Source organism: Mytilus trossulus, chromosome 2 (genome assembly GCF_036588685.1).
Source record: "Mytilus trossulus isolate FHL-02 chromosome 2, PNRI_Mtr1.1.1.hap1, whole genome shotgun sequence".
NCBI classification, from domain to species: domain Eukaryota; kingdom Metazoa; phylum Mollusca; class Bivalvia; order Mytilida; family Mytilidae; genus Mytilus; species Mytilus trossulus.
In genome coordinates this window covers 101,942,552-101,965,297 of record NC_086374.1, presented here as the reverse complement: position 1 = coordinate 101,965,297, position 22,746 = coordinate 101,942,552, and the positions used below count along the sequence as shown (strand labels likewise).

Sequence of the window (22,746 nt, the reverse complement as noted above, 5' to 3'; positions counted from 1 at the left end):
GTTAGTAAATGAGTATGTTTTTTCCATACTTGATTCTAAAAATATTACTGGATTCGTGAGGGTATATCAAGCTTATCATATTGTGTAGATGACTGTTTAATTTTGACGAGTTTTTCGAGATTTTCGTTTGTTTTTATCTGTTGTAGGTACACTGACATTTACGTCTGTCTCCGATTCTGTTTATCTATATTTGATAAAACAAATATAGAGCAAGATTTCTCTAAATGTTTGTTGTCTCACCCTACGTTTGTTGTTTACCAAACTATACACATGGAAAAAAGTATTGCACCACCTTATTTTTTTAAAACTTGAAAAATCAACCTCTTTTTTTGGATGAAATACAGTAAAATATTTGTATATCATTATTGAAACATAGTTTATGATAACATTGGCATTTAAACGAACAAACAATGTTTAAAAATAATAATTTATATAACCGCAATTTTGATAACAAAATGAAGTGTTTTTGTACAAAAAAATGGATTTTACAACTATTACTGTAGTCGAACATTACAATGTCAGACATTTCAAAAGTAATCTTCCGATGACTGTTTACATCATGAGTGATCGTTATACGCCAATGAATTAGTACTTTGTGCGCAGCATCCATTCAAACGGATAACCGCACCATAACGTCTTCTGATTCCTGCCATAAATCGACTAATTTGTTTCTAAGGTAGCAACAACCATTTCTAATGAAGGACATTATTTATTTCATGATGTGTTTGAACTGTTGTGTCCTTTCGCGCACTTTTTGCCCAATAGTGTCCCATATATGCTCGATATGGTTCAATTCCGGGCATACGATCGGGCCAAGAAAAATGAACCGAATTCAATAGGAACAATAAATCTTCCTCCACGATGCTAATTTTCAACTTTACTGAGCTCTGCACTACATTGGATACGGAAAACAGTGTGTCTGTTCGTAAGCAAAGGTATCCGAAATGGTCTTTTCGCACGATAACCAGTAGCGATTAGTCGATCTCAAACAGTTCTTGTTAAAAGGCTCCTGTATACCCACCACTCTCTTTTTAGGATTGTATTGTATGCAATGGGTTTCCTTCTGACCAACCTTCAATATGCCTAATTTTCCCTAGCAAATGGTAAAGGGGGTCTTCTTTACTTGGAAGGTCTTTAACATCGTTTATTGCCTGATTTTTATTCTCAAAATGACTTATAGTGAAATGGTGATGACCAACAATACATGCAGTTGTTACAGCGACATCCCTGCTTCGCTCATGCTGATAATCTGCCATCTTGCTGCAGTTAAAAGTTGTCGAGGACCCATTACAAGGTGTCTATCACATAACTTCAAAAACTTGGTTACTTAAAGTGGTGAAAACAATGAGGATTAAAACAACTGTTTTGCTGTTTACGGGTACAGTAGCTGCATGTGCAAATCAGAACTTATCGAGTTGATATTTATTGATTAAAACTCAGGTGATACTTAAATAATGTTTAACTAATTCTATTTTACCAAATTATATCACCAAAAAATAAAAAGTTTTTTTTTTAATTTGAATTTCAATTTGGTGTTGCAATACTTTTTTCCATGTGTATAGTTTAACAACTATCAAAAGTACTAGGATTATAATTTAGTACGCCAGACGCGCATTCCTCTACACAAGACTCATCACTGACACTCATATCAAAACAGTTGTAAAGCAAAACATAAAAACAAAATGGAAGGAGTTGCTGAACTAATAATCTATCCAAAATAGTATCAGACATTGTTCCATTACGGTATAGAAAAATAGTGGTAAGGTTTTTAAGCTAAACGCTACCTGCCGCTGTAAAAATTATATTGTGTAAGGGAAAACAACCAGAGAAACATACAAGTTTTTACAACCGAAATCAATAATTAAGTAGCTAAAATAGCCAAGGTCGCATTCATTAATATAAATTGAAAGCAGTGTGTCGTAGTCGCACAAAAAGCTATCCTCTTGGTCTCGCTTATAATCCCCCGAAAGCGACTTACATGAAAGAGCTTATTTGCTAGGTTATCATGATGGTGTCGCTATAATTGAGACTATGACTATGACACTCTCTGAAACGTAGAAACACAACACAGCGGCGAATCCGGAGGAGGGGGTATGTTTTTTTTAACCCCAACCCAGATCCCCTCTTTTCTATCAAGAACCACTCTTTTTGACGATTTAGACACTTGAATGGGAACATATAGTTTAAATTCTGAGTTTGGCTACACCTTTTTCTGAAATGGCTAGATCCTCCTCAGCAGCCCCTACCGCATCCCGGATTTACAGAGACCCTACTGCACAATCTTTTATATCATGAAGCCCGTAAAACAAACAGCAATCTCTATTAAATAATGAGAACAGTTCTGTTGGTTTCTGTTATGAAACTATAGTAGCTCTGTCGCCATTTTCAGTATTTGAATGGTATTGTAGTTCATCCGATTTAGAAGATAATTTAACATATTATCCAATACCACATTCTTTTACGGCACATCAAACTTTAACCGTTTTAGGGCATACGATACAGTTTTGATCCCGTATTCACAGTTTGATGAAAATTTACATATAGCCTAATTGTTGACTGATTAAATCAAATATGAAATAAAAAATATACCTTAATTTGCTACTTTTTTAGTTAAATGAGGTCGAAATTTCGTACATTTGCTCAAAATTCGGATTTTTGGACGTAGTTTTCCTTTTAAAAGAAAGCCATAACTTTTTTTCATCTTAAAAGATAAATACAAAATGTTTTTTTTGTTAAATAATTTGCAATTTCTGTATTTTATAAATATCCTAAAAAAAATTGCATTTTTTATATAGAAATAACTCATACACGTATTTATCAAATGGTCATCAATTAACAAAAAAACGTAATTTGTTGCTGTATATTTATCAAAATTTAAAAATTGCATTATTTACAGTTTTATAAAATTGGGTCCACATAATCTCCCTGCAAAATGAAACAAAATGTCCACGCACTCGTTTTTAAATTAAATCAGTTTAAATGATAAAAATTTGGTCGAACAATGCATCTTTTCCCGATATGTCATAGTTTGACGTCACGAACATAACATTTTACGTTAGCAACGTCATTACCCCCTGTAACTGTATCGTATGCCCTTAAGTACAAAGACAACGATATTGAAGGGACAATCTCACCTTGTTCGATTATGTTATGACTCTGTGTTATTGTACTGGACAGTCACATACATGATATAGATTCTCACATTGATACTAGTGGATTATCGGAGTATCCAGTTGAGATAGTTTAATTATCAATTTTAAAGTCCGAGCCTCGGGGATTGGATAACTCTCTTATCCACGAATACATGTAACTACATACATGTAATAATCTGTTTCTCTATGATTAAAAAAAGTAATTTCTATTTTTGTTAAACGAAAACTTCCACATTCCACAAACTTGTCAATTTCAGTAACACCTGTTAACGTTTTGTGATTCATACAGTGAGCTTATAAATATTACGACCTTTAAACTCATTCAATGATCTTCTGAGATCACCGGTTATTGATAATTATTTTTATACAAGGGGTTAAAAAAGGTTGATTTGCCACAATATTAGAGATAAGTATGAAACCTAAAGATAAGTCAATGTGATAACACTCAAAACAAAAGAACACACGTTTTATGGGATGTAAATAAATAAGGAACTCGTTTTGTGCATGAAATTAGATTGATTACGGAGACGTGATTATGATTGATGATGAGAAAATAAAAAAAACTTTTGATTATAAAGATAATATCAAATTCAGAATATAAGTTAGGAATTTCAATATTTTGCAAGCTAATGCTTCAATATGCTTTATAGTAAAGGTTTGAACAATGTTCAGTGTGACGTTTAATGCAAGCAACCCATTTAGCAACTAACCAATAAAGTTCTGACCCCATGATGTCATTCTCATCTAACAATTATAGAAAATAGAAAATTCAAAGTGGTTGGGAAAAGTCGTAAGAACTTTACAAATTTAAGCCAAAAAAAATGGGGTGTGTGGGTGTGTGGTGACGAAACTTAAGCGATTATAGATTGCGAAAACATGTTTTCCGTTCCTTTCTTTAAAATAAGATTTCTGTCAAATAAAATATTCGTGATGATTCTTACCGTGATATGACGTGAGCATGTTAAGTATTTAACCCAGATCATTATGATTTGTTTGATTAGATTTCTTGCTATTTTGGTAAGAAACGACAAACCACATACGTGTCAATATTGTCGTGGTGAAATAATCAATTATTATCTACAAAATAAATAAACAAGATAATCGAAATATACACATGGAAAAAGTATTGCACCGTTTGAAATTCAAATTAAAAAAAATCATTTTATGTTTTTGTGATATAATTTGTTGAAATAGAACTAGGTAAACTTAATTCCACAAAAAAGACAAAAAAGACATTCTAATTCGAACAATTCCATCCTGCAAAACACAGTAAAGAAAAGAATCATATTTTCCAAGAACTATTACCGACTGGAACAATCTACAAAATGTATCGGATAACATTGTAAATTGCACTTCAGTAGACTCTTTCAAATCTTCAATTTCAAAGCATCAATATTAACTCAATTACAACATCTTACTTTATTATACAAAACAATTTATATTTTTAATTTTTTCATATTTAAAAAAAAATGTCAATTTTTTCAATCTATGTCTTGTTGTAAGTTTCCTCCTGTGACATAATCTTCAATTTGTTGAAGGCGGTCACTATATGGTAGAATAGAATAGAATAAACATTATTTAAATATCATCTGAGTCTGGTCATTAAATATCGACTCGATAAGTTCTTATCTGCGCATGCAGCTACTGTACTCGTAAACATTAAAACAGATGTTTTATTTCTCATTGTTTTCAACACTTTAAATAACCAAGTTTACAACGTAATGTGATTGACACCTTGTAATTGGTCATCCACAACTCATAACTGCAGCAAGATGGCAGATAATCATCATAAGAGAAGCAGTTTTGTCGCTGTGACAATTGCACGTATTGTTGGTCATACCTTTTCCGCTATAAGTCATTTTGAGAATAAAATCAGGCAAAGACCTTCCGAGATCGAGAAGACACCCTATAACATCTGCTAGGAAAAATCAAGCATAATGAAGGATGGTCAGAGAAGGAAACCCAATGCAAACAAGACAATCCTAAAAAGAGAGTGATTACCATACATGAGCCTTTAAACAAGAACTGTTCGAGATCGGCTCATCGCTACTGGTTATCGTGCGATAAGACCATTTCGGGGACCTTTGCCTTCGAATAGACACACAGTTGCCCGTATCCAATATAAGACAGAGCTCGCCAGAGTTAGGAATTAGCATCGTGGAGGAAGATCCATTGTTCCAATGGAATTCGGATTATCTTTCTTGGTCCGATCGTAGCCCGAATTTGAAATATATCGAGCATATATGGGACAATATTGGGAGTAGATTGCACGAAAGGACACCCAAGTTCATCAAGTGATGAAATAAACAATACCCTTCGTCAGGAATGGTTGCTGCTACCTTCCCAACAAATTAGCCGACTTATTGGAGGAATCAGAAGACGTTAAGATGCGGTTTGAACATAGGGGTCAAATGTATATTTTGGCTTATAACTCTGAAATCAAAGCATTTGGAGCAAATCTGACAGATGGTTAAATTGTTTATTAGGTCAAGATCTATCTACCACGATATTTTCAGATGAATCAGACAATGGGTTGTTGGGTTGCTGCCCCTGAATTGGTAATTTTAAGGAATTTTTTTTCGTTTTCGCTTATTATCTTGAAAATGATTATAGATAGATATAAACTGTAAATAGCAATAATGTTCAGTAAAGTAAGATCTACAAATAAGTGAAACATGATCAAAATGGGAAGTTGACTCCTTAGGGAGTTATTGCCCTTGATAATATTTTTTTACTAATTTTTCGTAAATTTTTGTAATTTTTTATTTTTGTAATTTTTTTACAAAAATCTTCTCCTCTGAAACTATTGAACCAAATTAAGCCAAGCTTAGCTACAATCATTATTGTGGTATCGTGTTTCAAAAATGTGTGCGGTGACCTGGCAAACCAACCAAGATAGCAGCCATAGCTAAAAATAGAACAATGGGTTAAATGTAGATTTTGGCTTAAAACTCTGAAACCAAAGCATTTAAAGCAAATCTTACTAGGTGTTAACCATAATATTTAATAAATATCTATCTGCCCTGAAATTTTCACATGAATTGGACAACTAGTTGTTGGGTTGCTGCCTGCAAATTGGTAATTTTTAAAGAAATTTATCTGTTTCTGGTTATTATCTTGAATACTATTATAGATAGAGATAAACTGTAAACAGCAATAGTGTTCAGCAAATTAAGATCTACAAATAAGTCAACATTACCAAAATGTTCATGAATTTTTTAAATTTTGGTAAGTTTTTACAAAATGTTTTCCTCTGTCACTAAAGGGCCAAGTTCATTACAGATAGAGAAAATTGTAAGTAGCAAGAATGATCCGTAAAGTATGACGTACAAACACATCACCATCACCAAAACACAATTATGTCATGAATCCATCTGTTTCCGTTGTTTAATATGCACATACACCAAGGTGAGCGACACCGGCTCTTAACAACCTCTAGTTTTTTGTCAGCAGCAAATTTGAATAAAATAAAAATAAAGCTTACTATGCTGGAATGTTTTATGTAAATTTATTGTAAAATAACAAACATAACGAACTCCTAAGAAATTCAAATCGGAAAGTCCCTTATTGAATGTCAAAATCAAAAACATTTGCATGTAAGGGCATACGATACAGGTACAGAGGAGGTAATGACGTTGCTAACGTAAATTGTTATTTTCGCGACGTCTAACTATGACTTATCGGAAAAAGATGCAGTTTTTGACTGATTTTTATCATTCAAACTTATTTAACTTGACCCCTATTTTTTTAAAATTACATTTGGTTTGATTACGCGAGAAGATTATGTGTGCCAATGTTCATGAAAACGTATATAGTGTAACTTTTTTTAATTTGATAAATTTACAGCAAAAAAATATGTATTTTTCTACATTCATGGACATTTGATAAATATGAGTTATTTCTGAAATAAAAAATGTATAAATTTTTGAGTAAATTATAAAAAAACAGACATTACAAATTACTTAACAAAAAACAATTGGTGTCACTTTTAAAACACAAAAGTTATGCCTTTCTTTCGAAAAGGAAAATACGGCTACAAATCCGAATTTTGAGCAATTATACCAAATTTCGACCTCATTGTCCTCAAAAAGTAGCACATGAAGGCATATTTTTTATTACATATTTTATTTAATCAGGTAAAAATTAACCTTGTAAATACAGGATCGAAACTGTATCGTATGCCCTTAAACAGTCGAATATGACACACACATTCAAATTCAATATTTCATTGTCAATCAAATTCCAACACATAATATATAAGATCTCACAACAGACCGAATAATAAAGTTTGTCACCAATGATTATAATGATTATAAGCCTATAATTCAGAGGTTGTCACGGTTGTCATTGATTACTGTTGTTAATGTTATGTTTGCTTTTTATTTAAACCATAAGTCCGGACGGTTCGTTTTATAAATCGTTCCATATTAAATTGTATGTCGGGGTCATTATACAGTCTTTGTTTAATCCATCGTTAAAACAGTGATATAATACAATTGTTTACATCCTCGTCCTTTGTTCTCTTATGGAAATTTGTCTAATCATCATTTTAATATATTTTCTTATTTTTGTATTGGATGCATGCGAAGCTATGTGATTTTTATCTTTTATGATTGTTGGTGTGATAATTCACCGTTTTAAAGAGTAGTTGATATCGATTCCTGTGAGATTTTTTGTACACTGAATATAAAACAATATTTATATATCAAAATAGATGAAAATAGATGAAAACAAATTCTTAAAAGTTATGATATAAAGGAAATCACAAAAGTTAATGTTTAACAAATGTTAAAGGTTGTAGTAAAACAAAATCTAATACCCGTGGTCATGTTACATTTTCAATGCGATCAAAAGTCTTACAGAGTGAGATTGTACCCTATTCATATTAATCAAATGCTTTGTGTTTGTAAATTTGATCGACTTATTAAAATAATTTAAAATGGATATCAAATATTTATCAAATGTGTTCAAACTAATCTAAAAGCTAACAAGTTAACATATATATTTTGGGTACTTGAAAACTCGACACTTAATTATATAACAGTATTGCAATGAGTTTTATGTGATAACTAAGTTTTTTAAGCATAAGTGTCTCTTTCGAATTTGATAACCAAAATAATAACTTTGTTCCAGGTGATATGTTCGTTTCTTAAAAAATATTGAAAATGCAGCATCATTTAAATAATTAATATAAGACACATATTAACAAACAGTATAAGGTCTTCGTCATGATGTGCGCATGCATTTTCACGACACTTGGTACAATGCAACACTTCCTGCCTTGTAGCCTACACATATAATCTTCTTTTGTCTGTTGTAATTCACTGCATAAGCAGCTTTAAGTCCATCCCGATCAGTAAGTAAGACTGTACAATCTTTCCCGTCATGTTGTATAACGGTCAGGTTGTTAGAGGTTTGACCAACAACAAATACGTTCTGATTACTATCCACTGATAATCCTCTCGGGTTGGAAATAGACCGATCACTGAATACCCATATTTCTTGTCCAGTCATACTACAACATTGTACTGTATTACTGTTGTAGTTTGTGTAGTATATCCTGTCAATGGTCGTTGTTATATTAACAACATTGTAAACATCGATATCGATTGTATTTAATGTCGTCCCATTCAAGTCCATCACTACTATGCCTTGTTGCTTTACAAGAACATACAGCTTCTGGTCCTGGTAAGATATTCCTAAGCAGTAACTACTGCAATTCACCCTCTTCCGATCACTAGTATTCTTAGTGTTTATAATCTCCAGGTATTCAGATAGTCCATATGTAACAGCAATACAGTCAGTATCCACTAATGTAAGACTAAACGGTTCATTAGAGACAGGAATGTCACGTATGTGTTGACCATTGTTATTGTATTCCATTAATTTACCACTTCCATAATAGTCTGCAATTATGATTCGGTCGTCTGGTAATACAATACAGCCAGTGATAGCCTGGATTGATCCTTTGATATCAAACTTCTGTTTCAGCTTCAGATTGACATTTTGAATACTTCGCGAAAATCCATGTATCTGTATCTGAGCCTGGTCGATCTTTGCATCTTTTAATTGTAGATATATGGCCATAGTTTCAATAACTCTAATTTCTCCAAACTGTTTTATCTCATTCACTAAGGAACTGATCACGCGATTCATCTCTATCTCCATGTTGTCATTCGTATAATCTCTAATCTCTTCTTTGAGTGATCCAATCGTTTCACTAATTGTTTTGTTTAATTGTCGCGTTCCTAGAAATACTTGCAGGTCAGATGCAAAACTTTTCATTTGAATCGTCTGCTCTTTCAGTATTTCTACCTCTTTCTCCATTTGCCTCAATTGATTAAGAATTTTAATGATTTTAGATTTACAGTTTCCATGTTTAGATTGCAAATCTACAAGCAGTTTTCTCTCAAGATTATCCAAACATTCATTTAGATTCTTTCGTGTGTTTGTAATCGTTTTACGTATTGTTTGTTCATCTTGGTCCACATTTGTCAAAGCCATTTCTCGGTCTTTGATACAGTGCTTCACGTTGTCTACTGTCGTTAAGATAGTTCCTTCTAAGTATAAGAGTGCACTTGATTGTTTAGCGTTTTTTGATGCGTCATCAATGGAGATGACGTCAGAAGAGGAACAGGATTTATGTTCTGAAGGAATACAGACAAGACAAAATACGCAAATCGCGGCATCGTGCTTCTTGCAGTACAGATCGAGCTTTTTACCATGAATCTCACAGTTAAGATTTACAGAAATATTTTTAATTTGACGATAATCCTCTATAGAAATCATCTCGTGATCACTCAAAACTTTCATAGATTTGTGGTACTTTTCACATTCTCCACAGAATCCCTCCTCACATATGGTGCACCATTTCTTTGCATTTTTCGATATGTCCTCATATCCACATGAACCACACGATATGTTCAGTTTAGATGCCATGTTATTTTTCCTGTTCAAATTTAAAATACGTTTAGTTAATGAGAAGATCTATTATTCATTGACATAAATTTTGATTTTAACTGATTGTTGGTTGATGGTGACAAGTGGTAAGTTTTTATAAGTTAAGAAAGTCATGTTTAGGGTACCCAGAGAAAACCCCAGCAGTCAATTTGCAATTGATTTATGGTTAAATGGAACATACTAGTATTTTATAATCACGCTTTTTAAATGGTATGTGTACTAAAAACTCCTCTCGATGAACCTACATCAAGAACGGTCATGTTGAGTCAAATATGTGAACGTCATGTATGTCGAATGTATGTAATGAGTGTGTGATGATTGATATTTTATTTTTAGATATATCATGTTTTGTAGCTAGGTATAATTGACTATGAACTATCTGTCAGGGAGTGTGAGGAAGCTCAGATCTGTACTTTGGGTTGTCGTGTTGTTAAGGATGTATACACACCCTGCTATGTCCAGTCAATGTTTTGTATTCTTTTGTTTTGGTTATGTGAAACACCTCCAAACGAACCTAGTTAAACATAATGTAGCAGATACACAGCTTTGTGTCTTATAAGTCTTATGAAGTTTTTGAATTCTGACAATTTATATAAAAGGAGTTACGCGGCAACTTGTTTTCATACGTCAAGTCAGAGAGTCATGCTGACAGAGGCCCAAAGCGTGTTTGGCAAAAGTTTAGACGCAATGTTATAAACAAATTAAAAACACACATAAAAAAAACATAAAAAAGTGAGATTTGTTAAAAAAAAGTGTAAAATTCCGGTTTCATGCTGTTTCACTCTAAAAGCTTGGTATGAGATTGTTGTCCGTGCATGGTATTTATAAATTGATAAGAAATATCGTGAATAAACAGCTAATGGCAAAACAACAGCAATAAATTATCTATGAGTATTTCGGCGAGAGAAAACAAATATTCGTTCCCCAATTAATTTGCAACAATATTCTTTATTAAAAAAATATATGATATCTAACTTGACAAACAAGCATTTCCGCCCCCCTTTTTGTCGGTCAATAGATTTGAATGGAGACATATAGTTGGATCCTCAATTTCTCAATTCGGGGTTGGAACCCCCCCCCCCCCCCCCCCCCACTTCCCCCCATTGAAATGGCTTGATATTTCCGGGCAGTCCGTACCGCACATCGAATTTACAGAGACCATACTGCTTGATCTTTTATAATATAATAGCCAGTTGTCACAACACCAAATCTTTATCAAATGATAATGTCAGTTCTGTTAGTGTCTGTAATGAAAATAAGTTAACCTTCATATTAGCGTCATATTCAGTATTTGAATGGACCGTAATCAAGTCAGATTTAGCAGATAATTATAAAATATCATCAATTCCCAAATTCGTATACGGTACGTTAAACTTTAATCCTTTTTAAAAAAAAATACAACGAAATTGAAGGGATAAACTTACCGTGATTAATCGTGTTATGACTTTGTGTTATTGTACTGTAAAATCAACAAGGAAGGTAGTTACTTTGTTGGTATTACAATGAGCTTGCTGATATATTATAACTGTTATTTACCTGTGAATATAAACTACAACAGCAGCAGGAAAACTTACGATACTATCTTTCCCAACTTTCGTTTATATCTGTCTTAATTTGTGTCCGCCCACATAAGTCACATGACCCGATTGTTTGATATATAAGATTAGTTACACGCGGGTAAATTTTAAAAAAAATGAGAGACAAAACGTTTAAAAATGTTTAAGCTGTCAAATTCATGTTCACTTATTTGGCTTAAATTCTCATATTCGACTTATGATACATTGAAATGTATAACCAACGAAGAAACAGTTTAAAATAAACAATTTACGATGCAAATTTTGTATCAGCATTTTGTGTGTATTTTAGTCTAGACGCCATCTGATCACTCATCGTCGAGGTGGACTTCCGACGACTACCAACAGTTATATAACCCGTTGTAAACATAAACATAGATATAAATAAAGAGCGAACTTGTGCAATTGGATTTTGTCAAGTCTATTTGATTTCATAGGTTAAATATCGTTTTACCTGTATGAGAATGCGTTTTAGTAGATGAAATCGGCCAATCAAATGTTTAACCCTTTTCACTTTCAATGCTGACATTTTTTTTCCTTTTACTAGCTGAGCATGACTACCCCATGAGTAACCCATCTGTAGGTAAGATGTTTCATCCAAATTAACATAATTACGAATGTAATGAGGTCGAATTGGTCACTTAAAGTGAGCCATTCATCAGCAACTTTCTATTTAAAGCAATTTTTTATTTTACTTTTTGACTTGCATTATTGATTGAACCAAAAAAATCATATTTTACATTTTTCTTCGTCTCGTAACAGTGGCTGTGCTCTTGTTTCATGTGTATTTGTTTGATAATCACATCAAATACATCAATACGTCTAGTTGTTGTTTGACGTCAATTTTAGAAAGTTATATTCTGCATTAAATGCAATGACGAATAAAATACATATCCCAGAATGATCATATTTGATGGTGAAGATAGGGGTTTATAGAGTAGAATGATCATATTTGATGGTGCAGATAGGGGTTTATAGAGTAGAATGATCATATTTGATGGTGCAGATAGGGGTTTATAGAGTAGAATGATCATATTTGATGGTGCAGATAGGGGTTTATAGAGTAGAATGATCATATTTGATGGTGCAGATAGGGGTTTATAGAGTAGAATGATCATATTTGATGGTGCAGATAGGGGTTTATAGAGTAGAATGATCATATTTGATGGTGCAGATAGGGGTTTATAGAGTAGAATGATCATATTTGATGGTGCAGATAGGGGTTTATAGAGTAGAATGATCATATTTGATGGTGCAGATAGGGGTTTATAGAGTAGAATGATCATATTTGATGGTGCAGATAGGGGTTTATAGAGTAGAATGATCATATTTGATGGTGCAGATAGGGGTTTATAGAGTAGAATGATCATATTTGATGGTGCAGATAGGGGTTTATAGAGTAGAATGATCATATTTGATGGTGCAGATAGGGGTTTATAGAGTAGAATGATCATATGTGATGGTGCAGATAGGGATTTATAGAGTAGAATGAACAGCTGAAGGCCGCTTCCGGGTGCGGGAATTTCTCGCTACATTGGAGACCTGTTGGTGACCTTCTGCTGTTGTTTTTTTATTTGGTCGGGTTGTTGTCTCTTTGACACATTCCCCATTTCCATTCTCAATTTTAATGTTTGGGGGGAAATATAAAGAGTAGAGAAATAATTAACAAAAAATTAAATATAGAATAGACAAAACTAACTTGCTAATAAATAAAGAGTTAATAATGATTGCCAACATTATAAAGAATAGAAAAAAATATGAACCATATAGACCCTCTCATGTCAAGGACGAGTTTTGATAAAAACATATTCACTATGAGGATAACCAATGTCTAAGTTTTATACTTTGAAAATTTCCATTAATACAGGAGGCCCAAGGATACAGTTATCGTCCTTTGGTTTTCGTTGTCTGGTTTTCGTTGTCTACGAATATAGTCCCTTGTGTAAGACAGTGTATAACTTAGTAATACATGTTTTATTTGATACACTTTCCCAATTTATTTCGTGATATTAAATGCATGAAATTTAAAGTAGGGGGATGTAATTACATGTTAAAAACATTTTGGTGCTGAATCTTTATGTAAAGTAGTGATTTGGTTCAGTTCAAAAAGGTCAAATTTTATCACTTCTGAAACTGTCAAACTGAATTTTATACCCCCTTAAAACAGAATTGTAAACAGTTTGAGTTAGAGCTGGTAGAAGTTTCTATAATTTTGATATTATTTGTCTCACTGGTAGTTCACTACACCTTAAAAAAACTTTTTTTTTTAGAACGTGTAGGTGCGATTTTGTTTATTTGTCTAAAAGAAATGCACTACGAAATAACTGTGTTCTCTGGCCTAAGGATGATGATCAGCTTAATTATCTATGTACAAGAAAAACAATGCTATTTAAAAATAGCCGTTTCAAAGAATACCATTGATAATCAATAGACTACTGACAAAAGGAGCACAATAAAAAAAAACTAAATCCAAATATTAAACTTGCATAAACTTTTAAACTTGTGGATAGCAAAAATTAGAGTTCCCAAAAGGGGCTCATAGAAGATCTAGATATCCGGACAAAACCAAAAAGCTCCATGGTAAAAAAAAAAAAAAATTCCAAAGAAAACAATTAAGCCAACACAAACCACAACAACACAAGGCTTTTACAAGCTCAACACTGTAATATCCCTATTGTAAATAAGTACACATAAACAGTGGCAGAAGAAACATGTTGAATAGAACAAAGACTATATGGTATGATAATTTCTAATGTATGACTGTTGTGCTTATTAATTATATATAATGCACAAAAGTTGTCACTAAAGTGAAATGACATGTATTTTAAAGTGCATTGTTCTAGAATACTAACACATGTTATACTGCTTTAGCTAGAAATCTTTGTTAAATGTGTTTGTATCTGACAATTATTGCATAAGAAAAATCATAATCTGGTACGCCTATGTCAATAAAAACACATACAATAAAGGCACAGAAAGATAAAATATCGAGTACAGTTATCCATTATGGACTTTGACGAGGTCAATACGTTATATTTATAGTTCTGTTTAGATTATATTGACAAGGGCAAAGTCCTAGTGTATAATCTTATAGGTCCATATGTAATGTATTGACCGAGTGACTGACTTAGTCTATATTATTTTGTAATTATTTTATTGGGAAAATGACGTTCGTTCTGTGTATTTTTAATTCTAGTTTGACAGAATTTTAATATGTTATTGAAAATGGGTATTTTTAACAAAATTATAGCTTGTTGCATTAGCATTCTTGTATTCCTATCTTCCTGTCGTCTGCATTTAACATAAACAATTATGAAATCTCCTGATAAACTTGCAAATTTCCTTGTCTGATGCGGCGCTTCCTCCGTGGTTGTGATGTGTGACGTCATGTATTCTTAAATCTGAATTCAGTAACATTTTTCTTTTATTGACCACCACTATACGTTTCAACAGAAACATAGCGTCAAAATAGGTAAAATAGAAACAAGGCGCCAACTACGTAAACTAAGTTTTGGAACAAGTGATCGTCATTTCCGATGAAAACAGTATAATGCTACACTATATGTCAAATTATAAAATACATTCAAATACAAAATGATATAAAACAGGTACGTGTAAATAAATTAAAGAACCATACATAAGAATAAATGGACAAGGTTTCTGTTTTTATATTTGTGTTTCAAGATATCCGTCTTTTTGACGAGATAAAAAACATTGTTAAGCTGAAAGTCAATTTTGCAGTGTAATCTTAATATAATGTTATTCATTGTTTTATGATGATTTTGTTTTTGTTTATTTACCAAAGACGTGTTGGATACAATAAAAAATCCCAGAAATTTAAGCTGTGATTTGGTAATGGAGGAGAACATAGTCCAGGAACAGAATCGATATTTGTTGAATTATTAAACATGGAACGAATATTAATTGATCTATAGATAAAAGGTATATATTGTTCTTGATACTGGTGTAAAGGATATCAACACAGCCTGGCGTACACACCACCAATTTACAACGCAACGGCAGTTGGTCTTATCCAAAATGAGCTAAAGCTGCGATCACAGCTGGGTGCTCAATTCTAACATAAAACTTCAGGGTTTTTAAAATAGCGTAATGTCAAAGCACTTTTTTAAACGTGCAGGAAACTGTTCCATCACCATACTATATACATTTGTACCCCATATAAATCACACATGTTATGTCAATTATACATTAATCAATGTATATTACTTTAAAAGTTCATGCACTGTGGCATATACCAAAATATAAAATCACTTCATGTACCACCAAATTATCAATGTTACTGTGACAGTTTGTAACTCAGCATATAGCTCAACTTTCTATGGTTCCATCTAAGTTAAACCAATATGCACATCGTTATTGGTATTTCACTAAAGTTTCTTTACACTGCACCACTAGCCTTATATCTCCTTCTTCACTAAAAAAAAACACACACACAGCAAGTTAAGTTAGGGAGAAAATCAGTAGCTTACACAATAGTTACTTTATCACCTATTTGGGACAAATATTTTATTTTCTTTTCTTTTACGTTAATCATGTTTATAAAAAAATAATTTTCTTAACTTAATAGAACAACTTAGCCATTTATATCAACCCTTAAGTTTCCTTACAAACTTAAATATAAGTATCGCAAAACATAACAGGACACAAGGCTTATACTTAACATTACATTGTCATATTAAACCTTAAACTTTTGATTTATAGTAACTTAATAAATTTCTTTATTTTATTTTAAACTATTAAATGATTTTAAATGACTTTTTAAATGACATTGCCATCCTAGCTGCCTACTAAATCCAGTATAGAACATCTTTTATGGAGTAAGGCATATACCATTCCTCGTGTTATGGCCTCAATTTTCTCCATAAATAAGAAAGTCTGTGTTAACATTGGAACTTGTGGACTAGAGACATCCAAAATTACTCTCAATAGCATTGAATTGTTTGAGAAGACTAAATTTTCTATGTCATGATTCAAGTCATAAAGCAGAGTTCTTAGCTTTGGAATAAATTGATTCCTCACAGTATCTGTACTAGCACATTGTAGCAAGAAATGTTCAGTATCTTCGATCTCATTCATACACAACGGACATATCGCACTTACTTCATACTTGTTAAATCTATTACGATTTGATTGCAGTGTATACACTCCTGTAAGTAATCTAGCTTTTACATTAGCTTTCATAATAGAAATAGAGTCAGGTCCCGTGTTGGCCCAAACGTTATGAACAGTTCCATAATTCATTGACATAGGATGCAAAAAGCGAAGAGTAGACTTTCCTTCTGCCATATTCGTTATCTTCTGTTTCCACATAGTTTTTCTAGCTTTCTCTATCTGGAATTGAATTTAAGATGTCAAAAATAGATTCAAATTCATACAATGAGAGTATATCGTTCACATATATAAACCAGCTATGAAAGGTGTTATCCTTCATCACAAGTTGTCTAATACAAATCTCCTTTCCTATATCATTATTTCGCACAATGTTGCTAACGTTCACTAAAATTTGTCTATGTAATAATGCTTTTATTGGCATTTGGCCAGACAGAATATATATTGCTGCATCAGCGGTTCGTTCTGGCAAGATTTGGAGAAATTTTTGTGAAAAAAGTTCAATTCATCCAATTCCTTGCTGGTAAGTGTTACACAGTCTAGTCCAAATATTAATTGTGGGCGAACATATGTATTCCATAATTTGATGACTATCTTTTGGTTGACTCCATTACATCCGTTCATACCTGCACCCATTGCGAATAAAGTTAATCTCTGTTTGTCAACCAAAACTTTCCACGATTCTCCTCTGACCTATAACATATTTAACACGGGGAAAAATGAAGAAGGATACACTGACATACCTGCCAACTGTCATTATTTGCAGGGGATTTCCCACATGGAGGCTCCCAAATTGTAATTTTGAAAGAGCAATTTTGTCCACAATTTTAAACAAAACAATTAATTTTTAGTAACTTTTGGCTTATAAAAGTATGAAGAAGCAAAAAACAACATTAAAATGTATTAAAGGCCACCTTGAAGGTTTTTTAGGACTATGACAGCCATCTTGCACGCAAAACCCCCATGGGCATTTTGAACAGTTGGCAGGTATATATATGCACTGAAAAACACCAACTTCTTCATAATATAATAATATCATTGTGTAATTGAAGATAGAAAGCATATAACGGCATATATATAATATGCTTTAAAAAGATTTTGTTGAAAGGTAAATTGTAACATTAATTTCTTCTTGTAGATAGGGAAGGTGTAATAGTAACACCCAGTAGGATCACCAAAATAAAGGGTTATGAATATATATTATATCGTACCTTAAAGACAAATTTGATGTTGAAAAAGACATCAAAATGACAGAAGTAAACCTAAGGAAAGAGATATTGAAGCTTGAGAGGGAAAGGTTTCAGATGGAAGGAGAAGAGAGGAAACAGAAAATAGAAAATGACAAAAAAATACCGCTTTTATTGATGGAACTTATCAAAACTGTAAAAAAAAGTCTTAAATAAATCCAAAGCAACTGCATTTCAATTCTACTTTGAATTTAGTAGTCTATGTGATGATAAAAATTGGAAATTGTTGCAAATGTTATATTTGAAGAAATAAATGCTATATTGTTACGTTATTTAGACTAATTTAATTGTCCATATTTGAAACACAGTCTGGTTTAATAAGTTCCAAAAAAACAAGATGGCCACTGTTGCTATTTTTTTTTATTAAAGTAATATAGTGCAGGATTGCCAATGAGAGAATTATCCACCACTGAACGTGGATGTTAATTAACAACTGTATGGTAATATACTGCCTTCAACAATGAAAAAAAATCCATACCATATAGCAAAGGCCCAGCCATGACAAAATGTGAAAAAAACAAAAGAGAAAACTAACAGCCTGATTAAATCTAGAAACTGCAACAGAAAAAAACAAATACAATCATGAAAGGCAGGAAGCAACATATGACAACCACCAATTCACAAGGTCACATCTTGGGAAAGACACATAAAGGGTTTGATTTGCTTGTTAGCTTTTAACCCTCCTTCTTATTTGACCACGGAATGACAATTTTTAAATTCTCGGGGTTTATTTTGTGTGGTTTTTTTTGGAGGGGGGAAGGGGTGGTAGGGGTGTGATTTGTTTAGTTGTTTTCTATTTTATTGGAAAACTGGTAAATTCTAAAAATTGAGAAACTATTGAGAGTATGGGACCAGATGACTATAATTAAGATAAAAAAAACTTTCAAGTAGACATCTTTTACAAAAGCTATTTATTAAAATAATGGAATCCGTTCTACTGATCAATGTAAAAACGCAAAGGACCATATACATTTGAGCCTATTGGAGGTACTCTTCTAGATTTGGTAGATTTAACACAAGGAATGTTACTGTCTCGCTGCCATATAAACAAGTATGACAGTTGCTGAATATAGTTGCTACAGCGTAATATTTGCTAACTGGCTGCAAGTACAACTTGAGGTTTTTCTTGAATTCAAGAAATGCAAAAAAGGAAAAGACTTTGCCAAATGTCCATCAACAGAATCACGGACTGCTGACATGAATTTATTAAATTCTTGTTCTTCTGCAGTAAGTGCTGCTTATCTGTATATGGAGCAATTAAATTGGACCTTAGAGAATACTCTGGGTCATCCTAAAGGAAAAATAGCGTTCCATCTACCCTGTTCATTGTGCCTTCCAGCTGATTCATAAGACCGCTCTCCTGAGCATACCAGAGTCATGTCTCCTGCCTTCTATTGGCCCAAATAAATTTGCCATTAGTTCATTTGGTGCAACAACCGACTGGAACTTCAATCCATGCACACGCTTGTGAACGCTATACACAATTCGTTGATGCCTGGTTGCTCCACATATTGGCGTTCCTGTGCCATCAATAAATCCCCAACAGTTAAGAAGAGGTGATCCTCTCTCATGAATGACCACTGCAAATATACGAAGGTACTCTTCAAACAGCAACTTTTGATAAAGTGAAGTGTTTTTTTGGCTGGTTTTGTCATAAATTATGTCTCGCGTCTTGGAAAGAATATAAGATAATTCATACAACGGCCTTTGAAAAATTCGAGAGATATCTTGAAGTCTTTTAGGATATGAAAGTCTCTCAAAACTATGCAAAGCCCTTCGAAGATCTATGCCACTTGCAAAAGTTCCACTGTTACATACAATTTGTGGTGGGATTCCCAAACCAACACGCAGTCTATCAATTTCCTGTTTCTCAAATCGAAACATAAATCTGCATTGTTCAATAGTGAAAAACTCCAAAATATTTTTCTCTCCATTGTATACATTGACGCGTGAGACTGGCAACAACAGACAACAAAAGAATCTCGGCAGAAGACATATTCAGCTAGAAGCAAGTGAAGAATAAGCCAGCTAATGAAATTGTTGTTTTCAAAACCGCAATTCATTCATACAAGTATCCGTACACGTAAAACAAATCTCAAGCAAGCACTAGATATTTCTTCCGTGTACGTCTAGGTATATGTACCAGTAGATGTGCGACAACAAAATCTCAACAAACAATCTAGACGTTTCTTCGTGTACGTGTACGTGTGGCTACAAGTACCCGTACAAGTTTCCAATCTCAACCTCTGTAATATGTCGTGCTTCTTTCGCTTTATAAATAAACCCATATACTCTAAATCCAATAATTGTTTTGGCATATGCGTATATTGACTACTGTATAATAATGAATTTTATTAAATTGGCATGCATTTCAACACTTCCAAACTCTTAAATGATGCACATGTTGTTACTTATTCATTTATAATTACTGAAACGTGTTGCATTCCAAAATTGACATATTTGACCGTTCATGCTGGCTGTTCAAAAACTCCTCCCTCTGAAAAATCAAAATGCTAGCCGTTTGCTTTCTTACAAACAAAAAGGTGAGGTTGATGGAAGAGTCTACACAATCGCTTTAAATGCATCTTTGTCAATTATTTATAACAACCAAAATGTTAATGCAAAATATTCTTTGCGTTCATCGCACAATAATTGTCTTTTCATACCACATATATTTATCTTGTACATCTGACATAGTAACAAAATATGTTCATGAACCTATTCTGTATGTTTTTCGATTTTTTGAATTATTCAGAGGGTACCAGGGAGATTAGTATTGTACTAACGGTTGCTTTTACCCTCACTATCGCTCGGACAAAATTAATCCCGAGTTTAATGCCTACCCATGTTAAAACTACAATAAAGTATAGCTTGCATCAATTAAATACTTTATTTAAAGAGGGTAAAATCAACGGATAGTACAATACTGGTCTCCCCTGATGCCCTCTGAATAATTCAAAAAGTCGGAAAACATACAGAGTAGGTTCATCTGTTGTACACCCGATATATGTCCACTCAGGACAGAGGCTCCATCATAACCTTGTCCACACAGTGTCTGCAATGGTAGTCTCCATTTTTCTAGATTATTAACAATTGCAATAGCAATATGTTCAGCGTCAACTTCCTTAGGTTCAACAAATCCTAAAAAATCCTCTCGTACCTCACACGTGTCATTATCAATGTATCTGATACAAAGCGCTAGTTGCTCTGTCAAGGAAACATTCGTAGTTTATGGAATAAAAGCCGGGCCTGTGGTGGGGTTCTCGAAAGTATCGTAAGATTCGTTCTTAGTCATAGATAAGATCAACTTTAGGATGGACTCTTAAGTTGTGTCTCGAAGCTATCCCATAAACAGGGACTCGGTTAGCAGATTAAAATTTTGAAAATCAATGTTTTTTATTCAGGTTTTATTATTTCCTGTCTATTTGCATTACTTTAATAACGTATTTAACGTTGACTTCACTATTTCTCTGTTTTCTGGCAATGTACAGTTTACTTTCCATATCCGTATACTGAAAAAATCCATTTCTCAGTTTTTTGGCATAGTGCAGTTTAGTATCCATATCCGCATACTGATAAAGAAAAATACAAAATTTAAATCTGCTAACTCTGTCCCTGTGATCTCAGACGCATCTTATGTTAGGAAGCCCTAAACCAATCCTATGTGTGAATTTTTAAATAGTTAAAGTAATTGTTAGATAATACATTTAGTAAAGACAAAACAAATTGATAAAGTTTTACGAAATTTTGCAATAATTAAATGTATTTAATCAAATGCATGATTTCAAATGTTATTATAAAAAATATATCAAACAGATTGTGATTTAAAGTGGAAAATAATTTGTTTTGAAATGAGAATATTGAATTCGTAGTGTCATAAAACACGAGGTTTAAAGTTTAAAACCATGCACCATTTCTTTATACGAGTTAATAACCGATGGTGCGTTTCATTTTATGTTCATCTTCACGTAAAAAAATAGAGAAAAAATGTATGCACAAAGTTAGGATGTAGGTATGATGATCTTAAGACACCTAATTGGGTGTCCTAAAGTTAGGACGAAAAATGTGATATATCCTATTAAGTTATGAGAGCTTCGAGACTCAGAACACGACTTTGGACAAATACTTGTCATAAGATGGTCCTAGGACACGTCCTAATCCTAAGATAGCTTCGAGAACACCACCCCTGATACTTTACATTTTTGCACAATTCGTTTTCTTATTCTAAATTCACAGCATTGTATCAATTCGTTCAGACTCTGTGGTGATATGTAGGTCATTGACTTATGTGATCTTTAACAGTTTTAAAAAAAAATTATCAAAGTTAAATTTCCAATTGATGAAAAATTGAAAGTTTCCGTCTTCCTGACGAGGTATATTATCACAAAGAGTTGTCCTGTGATTTTAAAGTTGATCTTTTATTACCAACTGCATTTTTCCAGTCCGTGAAACCTTTAAATGGGAAAGGATATGTCTGGAGTTAAGTTTTCTGTATCAGAATACTCATCTACAAAGAAATTGAACACATAACCAGATGCTAGCATGATGATAATGATGATGGGTACCTTTTTCAATGTCCAGTAGCAAGTTATAAGCATATAAAGGACAAGAACATACAAAAAAGAAGATGTGGTACGATTGCCGATGAGACAACTATCCACAAAAGACCAAAATGACACGAAC

General features: G+C 32.9%; 1 protein-coding gene across 1 annotated transcript; it reads right to left on the bottom strand.

Moving 5' to 3' along the window:
* Positions 1 to 8,399: 8,399 nt before the first annotated feature.
* Positions 8,400 to 11,717, bottom strand: LOC134706168 (uncharacterized). Its single transcript, XM_063564877.1, has 2 exons — positions 11,649 to 11,717; positions 8,400 to 10,101 (listed from the first exon to the last, which is right to left on the bottom strand). Exon 2 carries the CDS (start codon positions 10,089 to 10,091, stop codon positions 8,400 to 8,402), a length of 1,692 nt encoding a protein of 563 aa, XP_063420947.1. The 5' UTR covers positions 10,092 to 10,101; positions 11,649 to 11,717.
* Positions 11,718 to 22,746: the final 11,029 nt, after the last annotated feature.

What these genes read in the sequence shown, in the direction of transcription:
- LOC134706168 (XM_063564877.1), bottom strand. Translation starts at nt 10,091, where the DNA reads ATGGCATCTAAACTGAACATATCGTGTGGTTCATGTGGATATGAGGAC.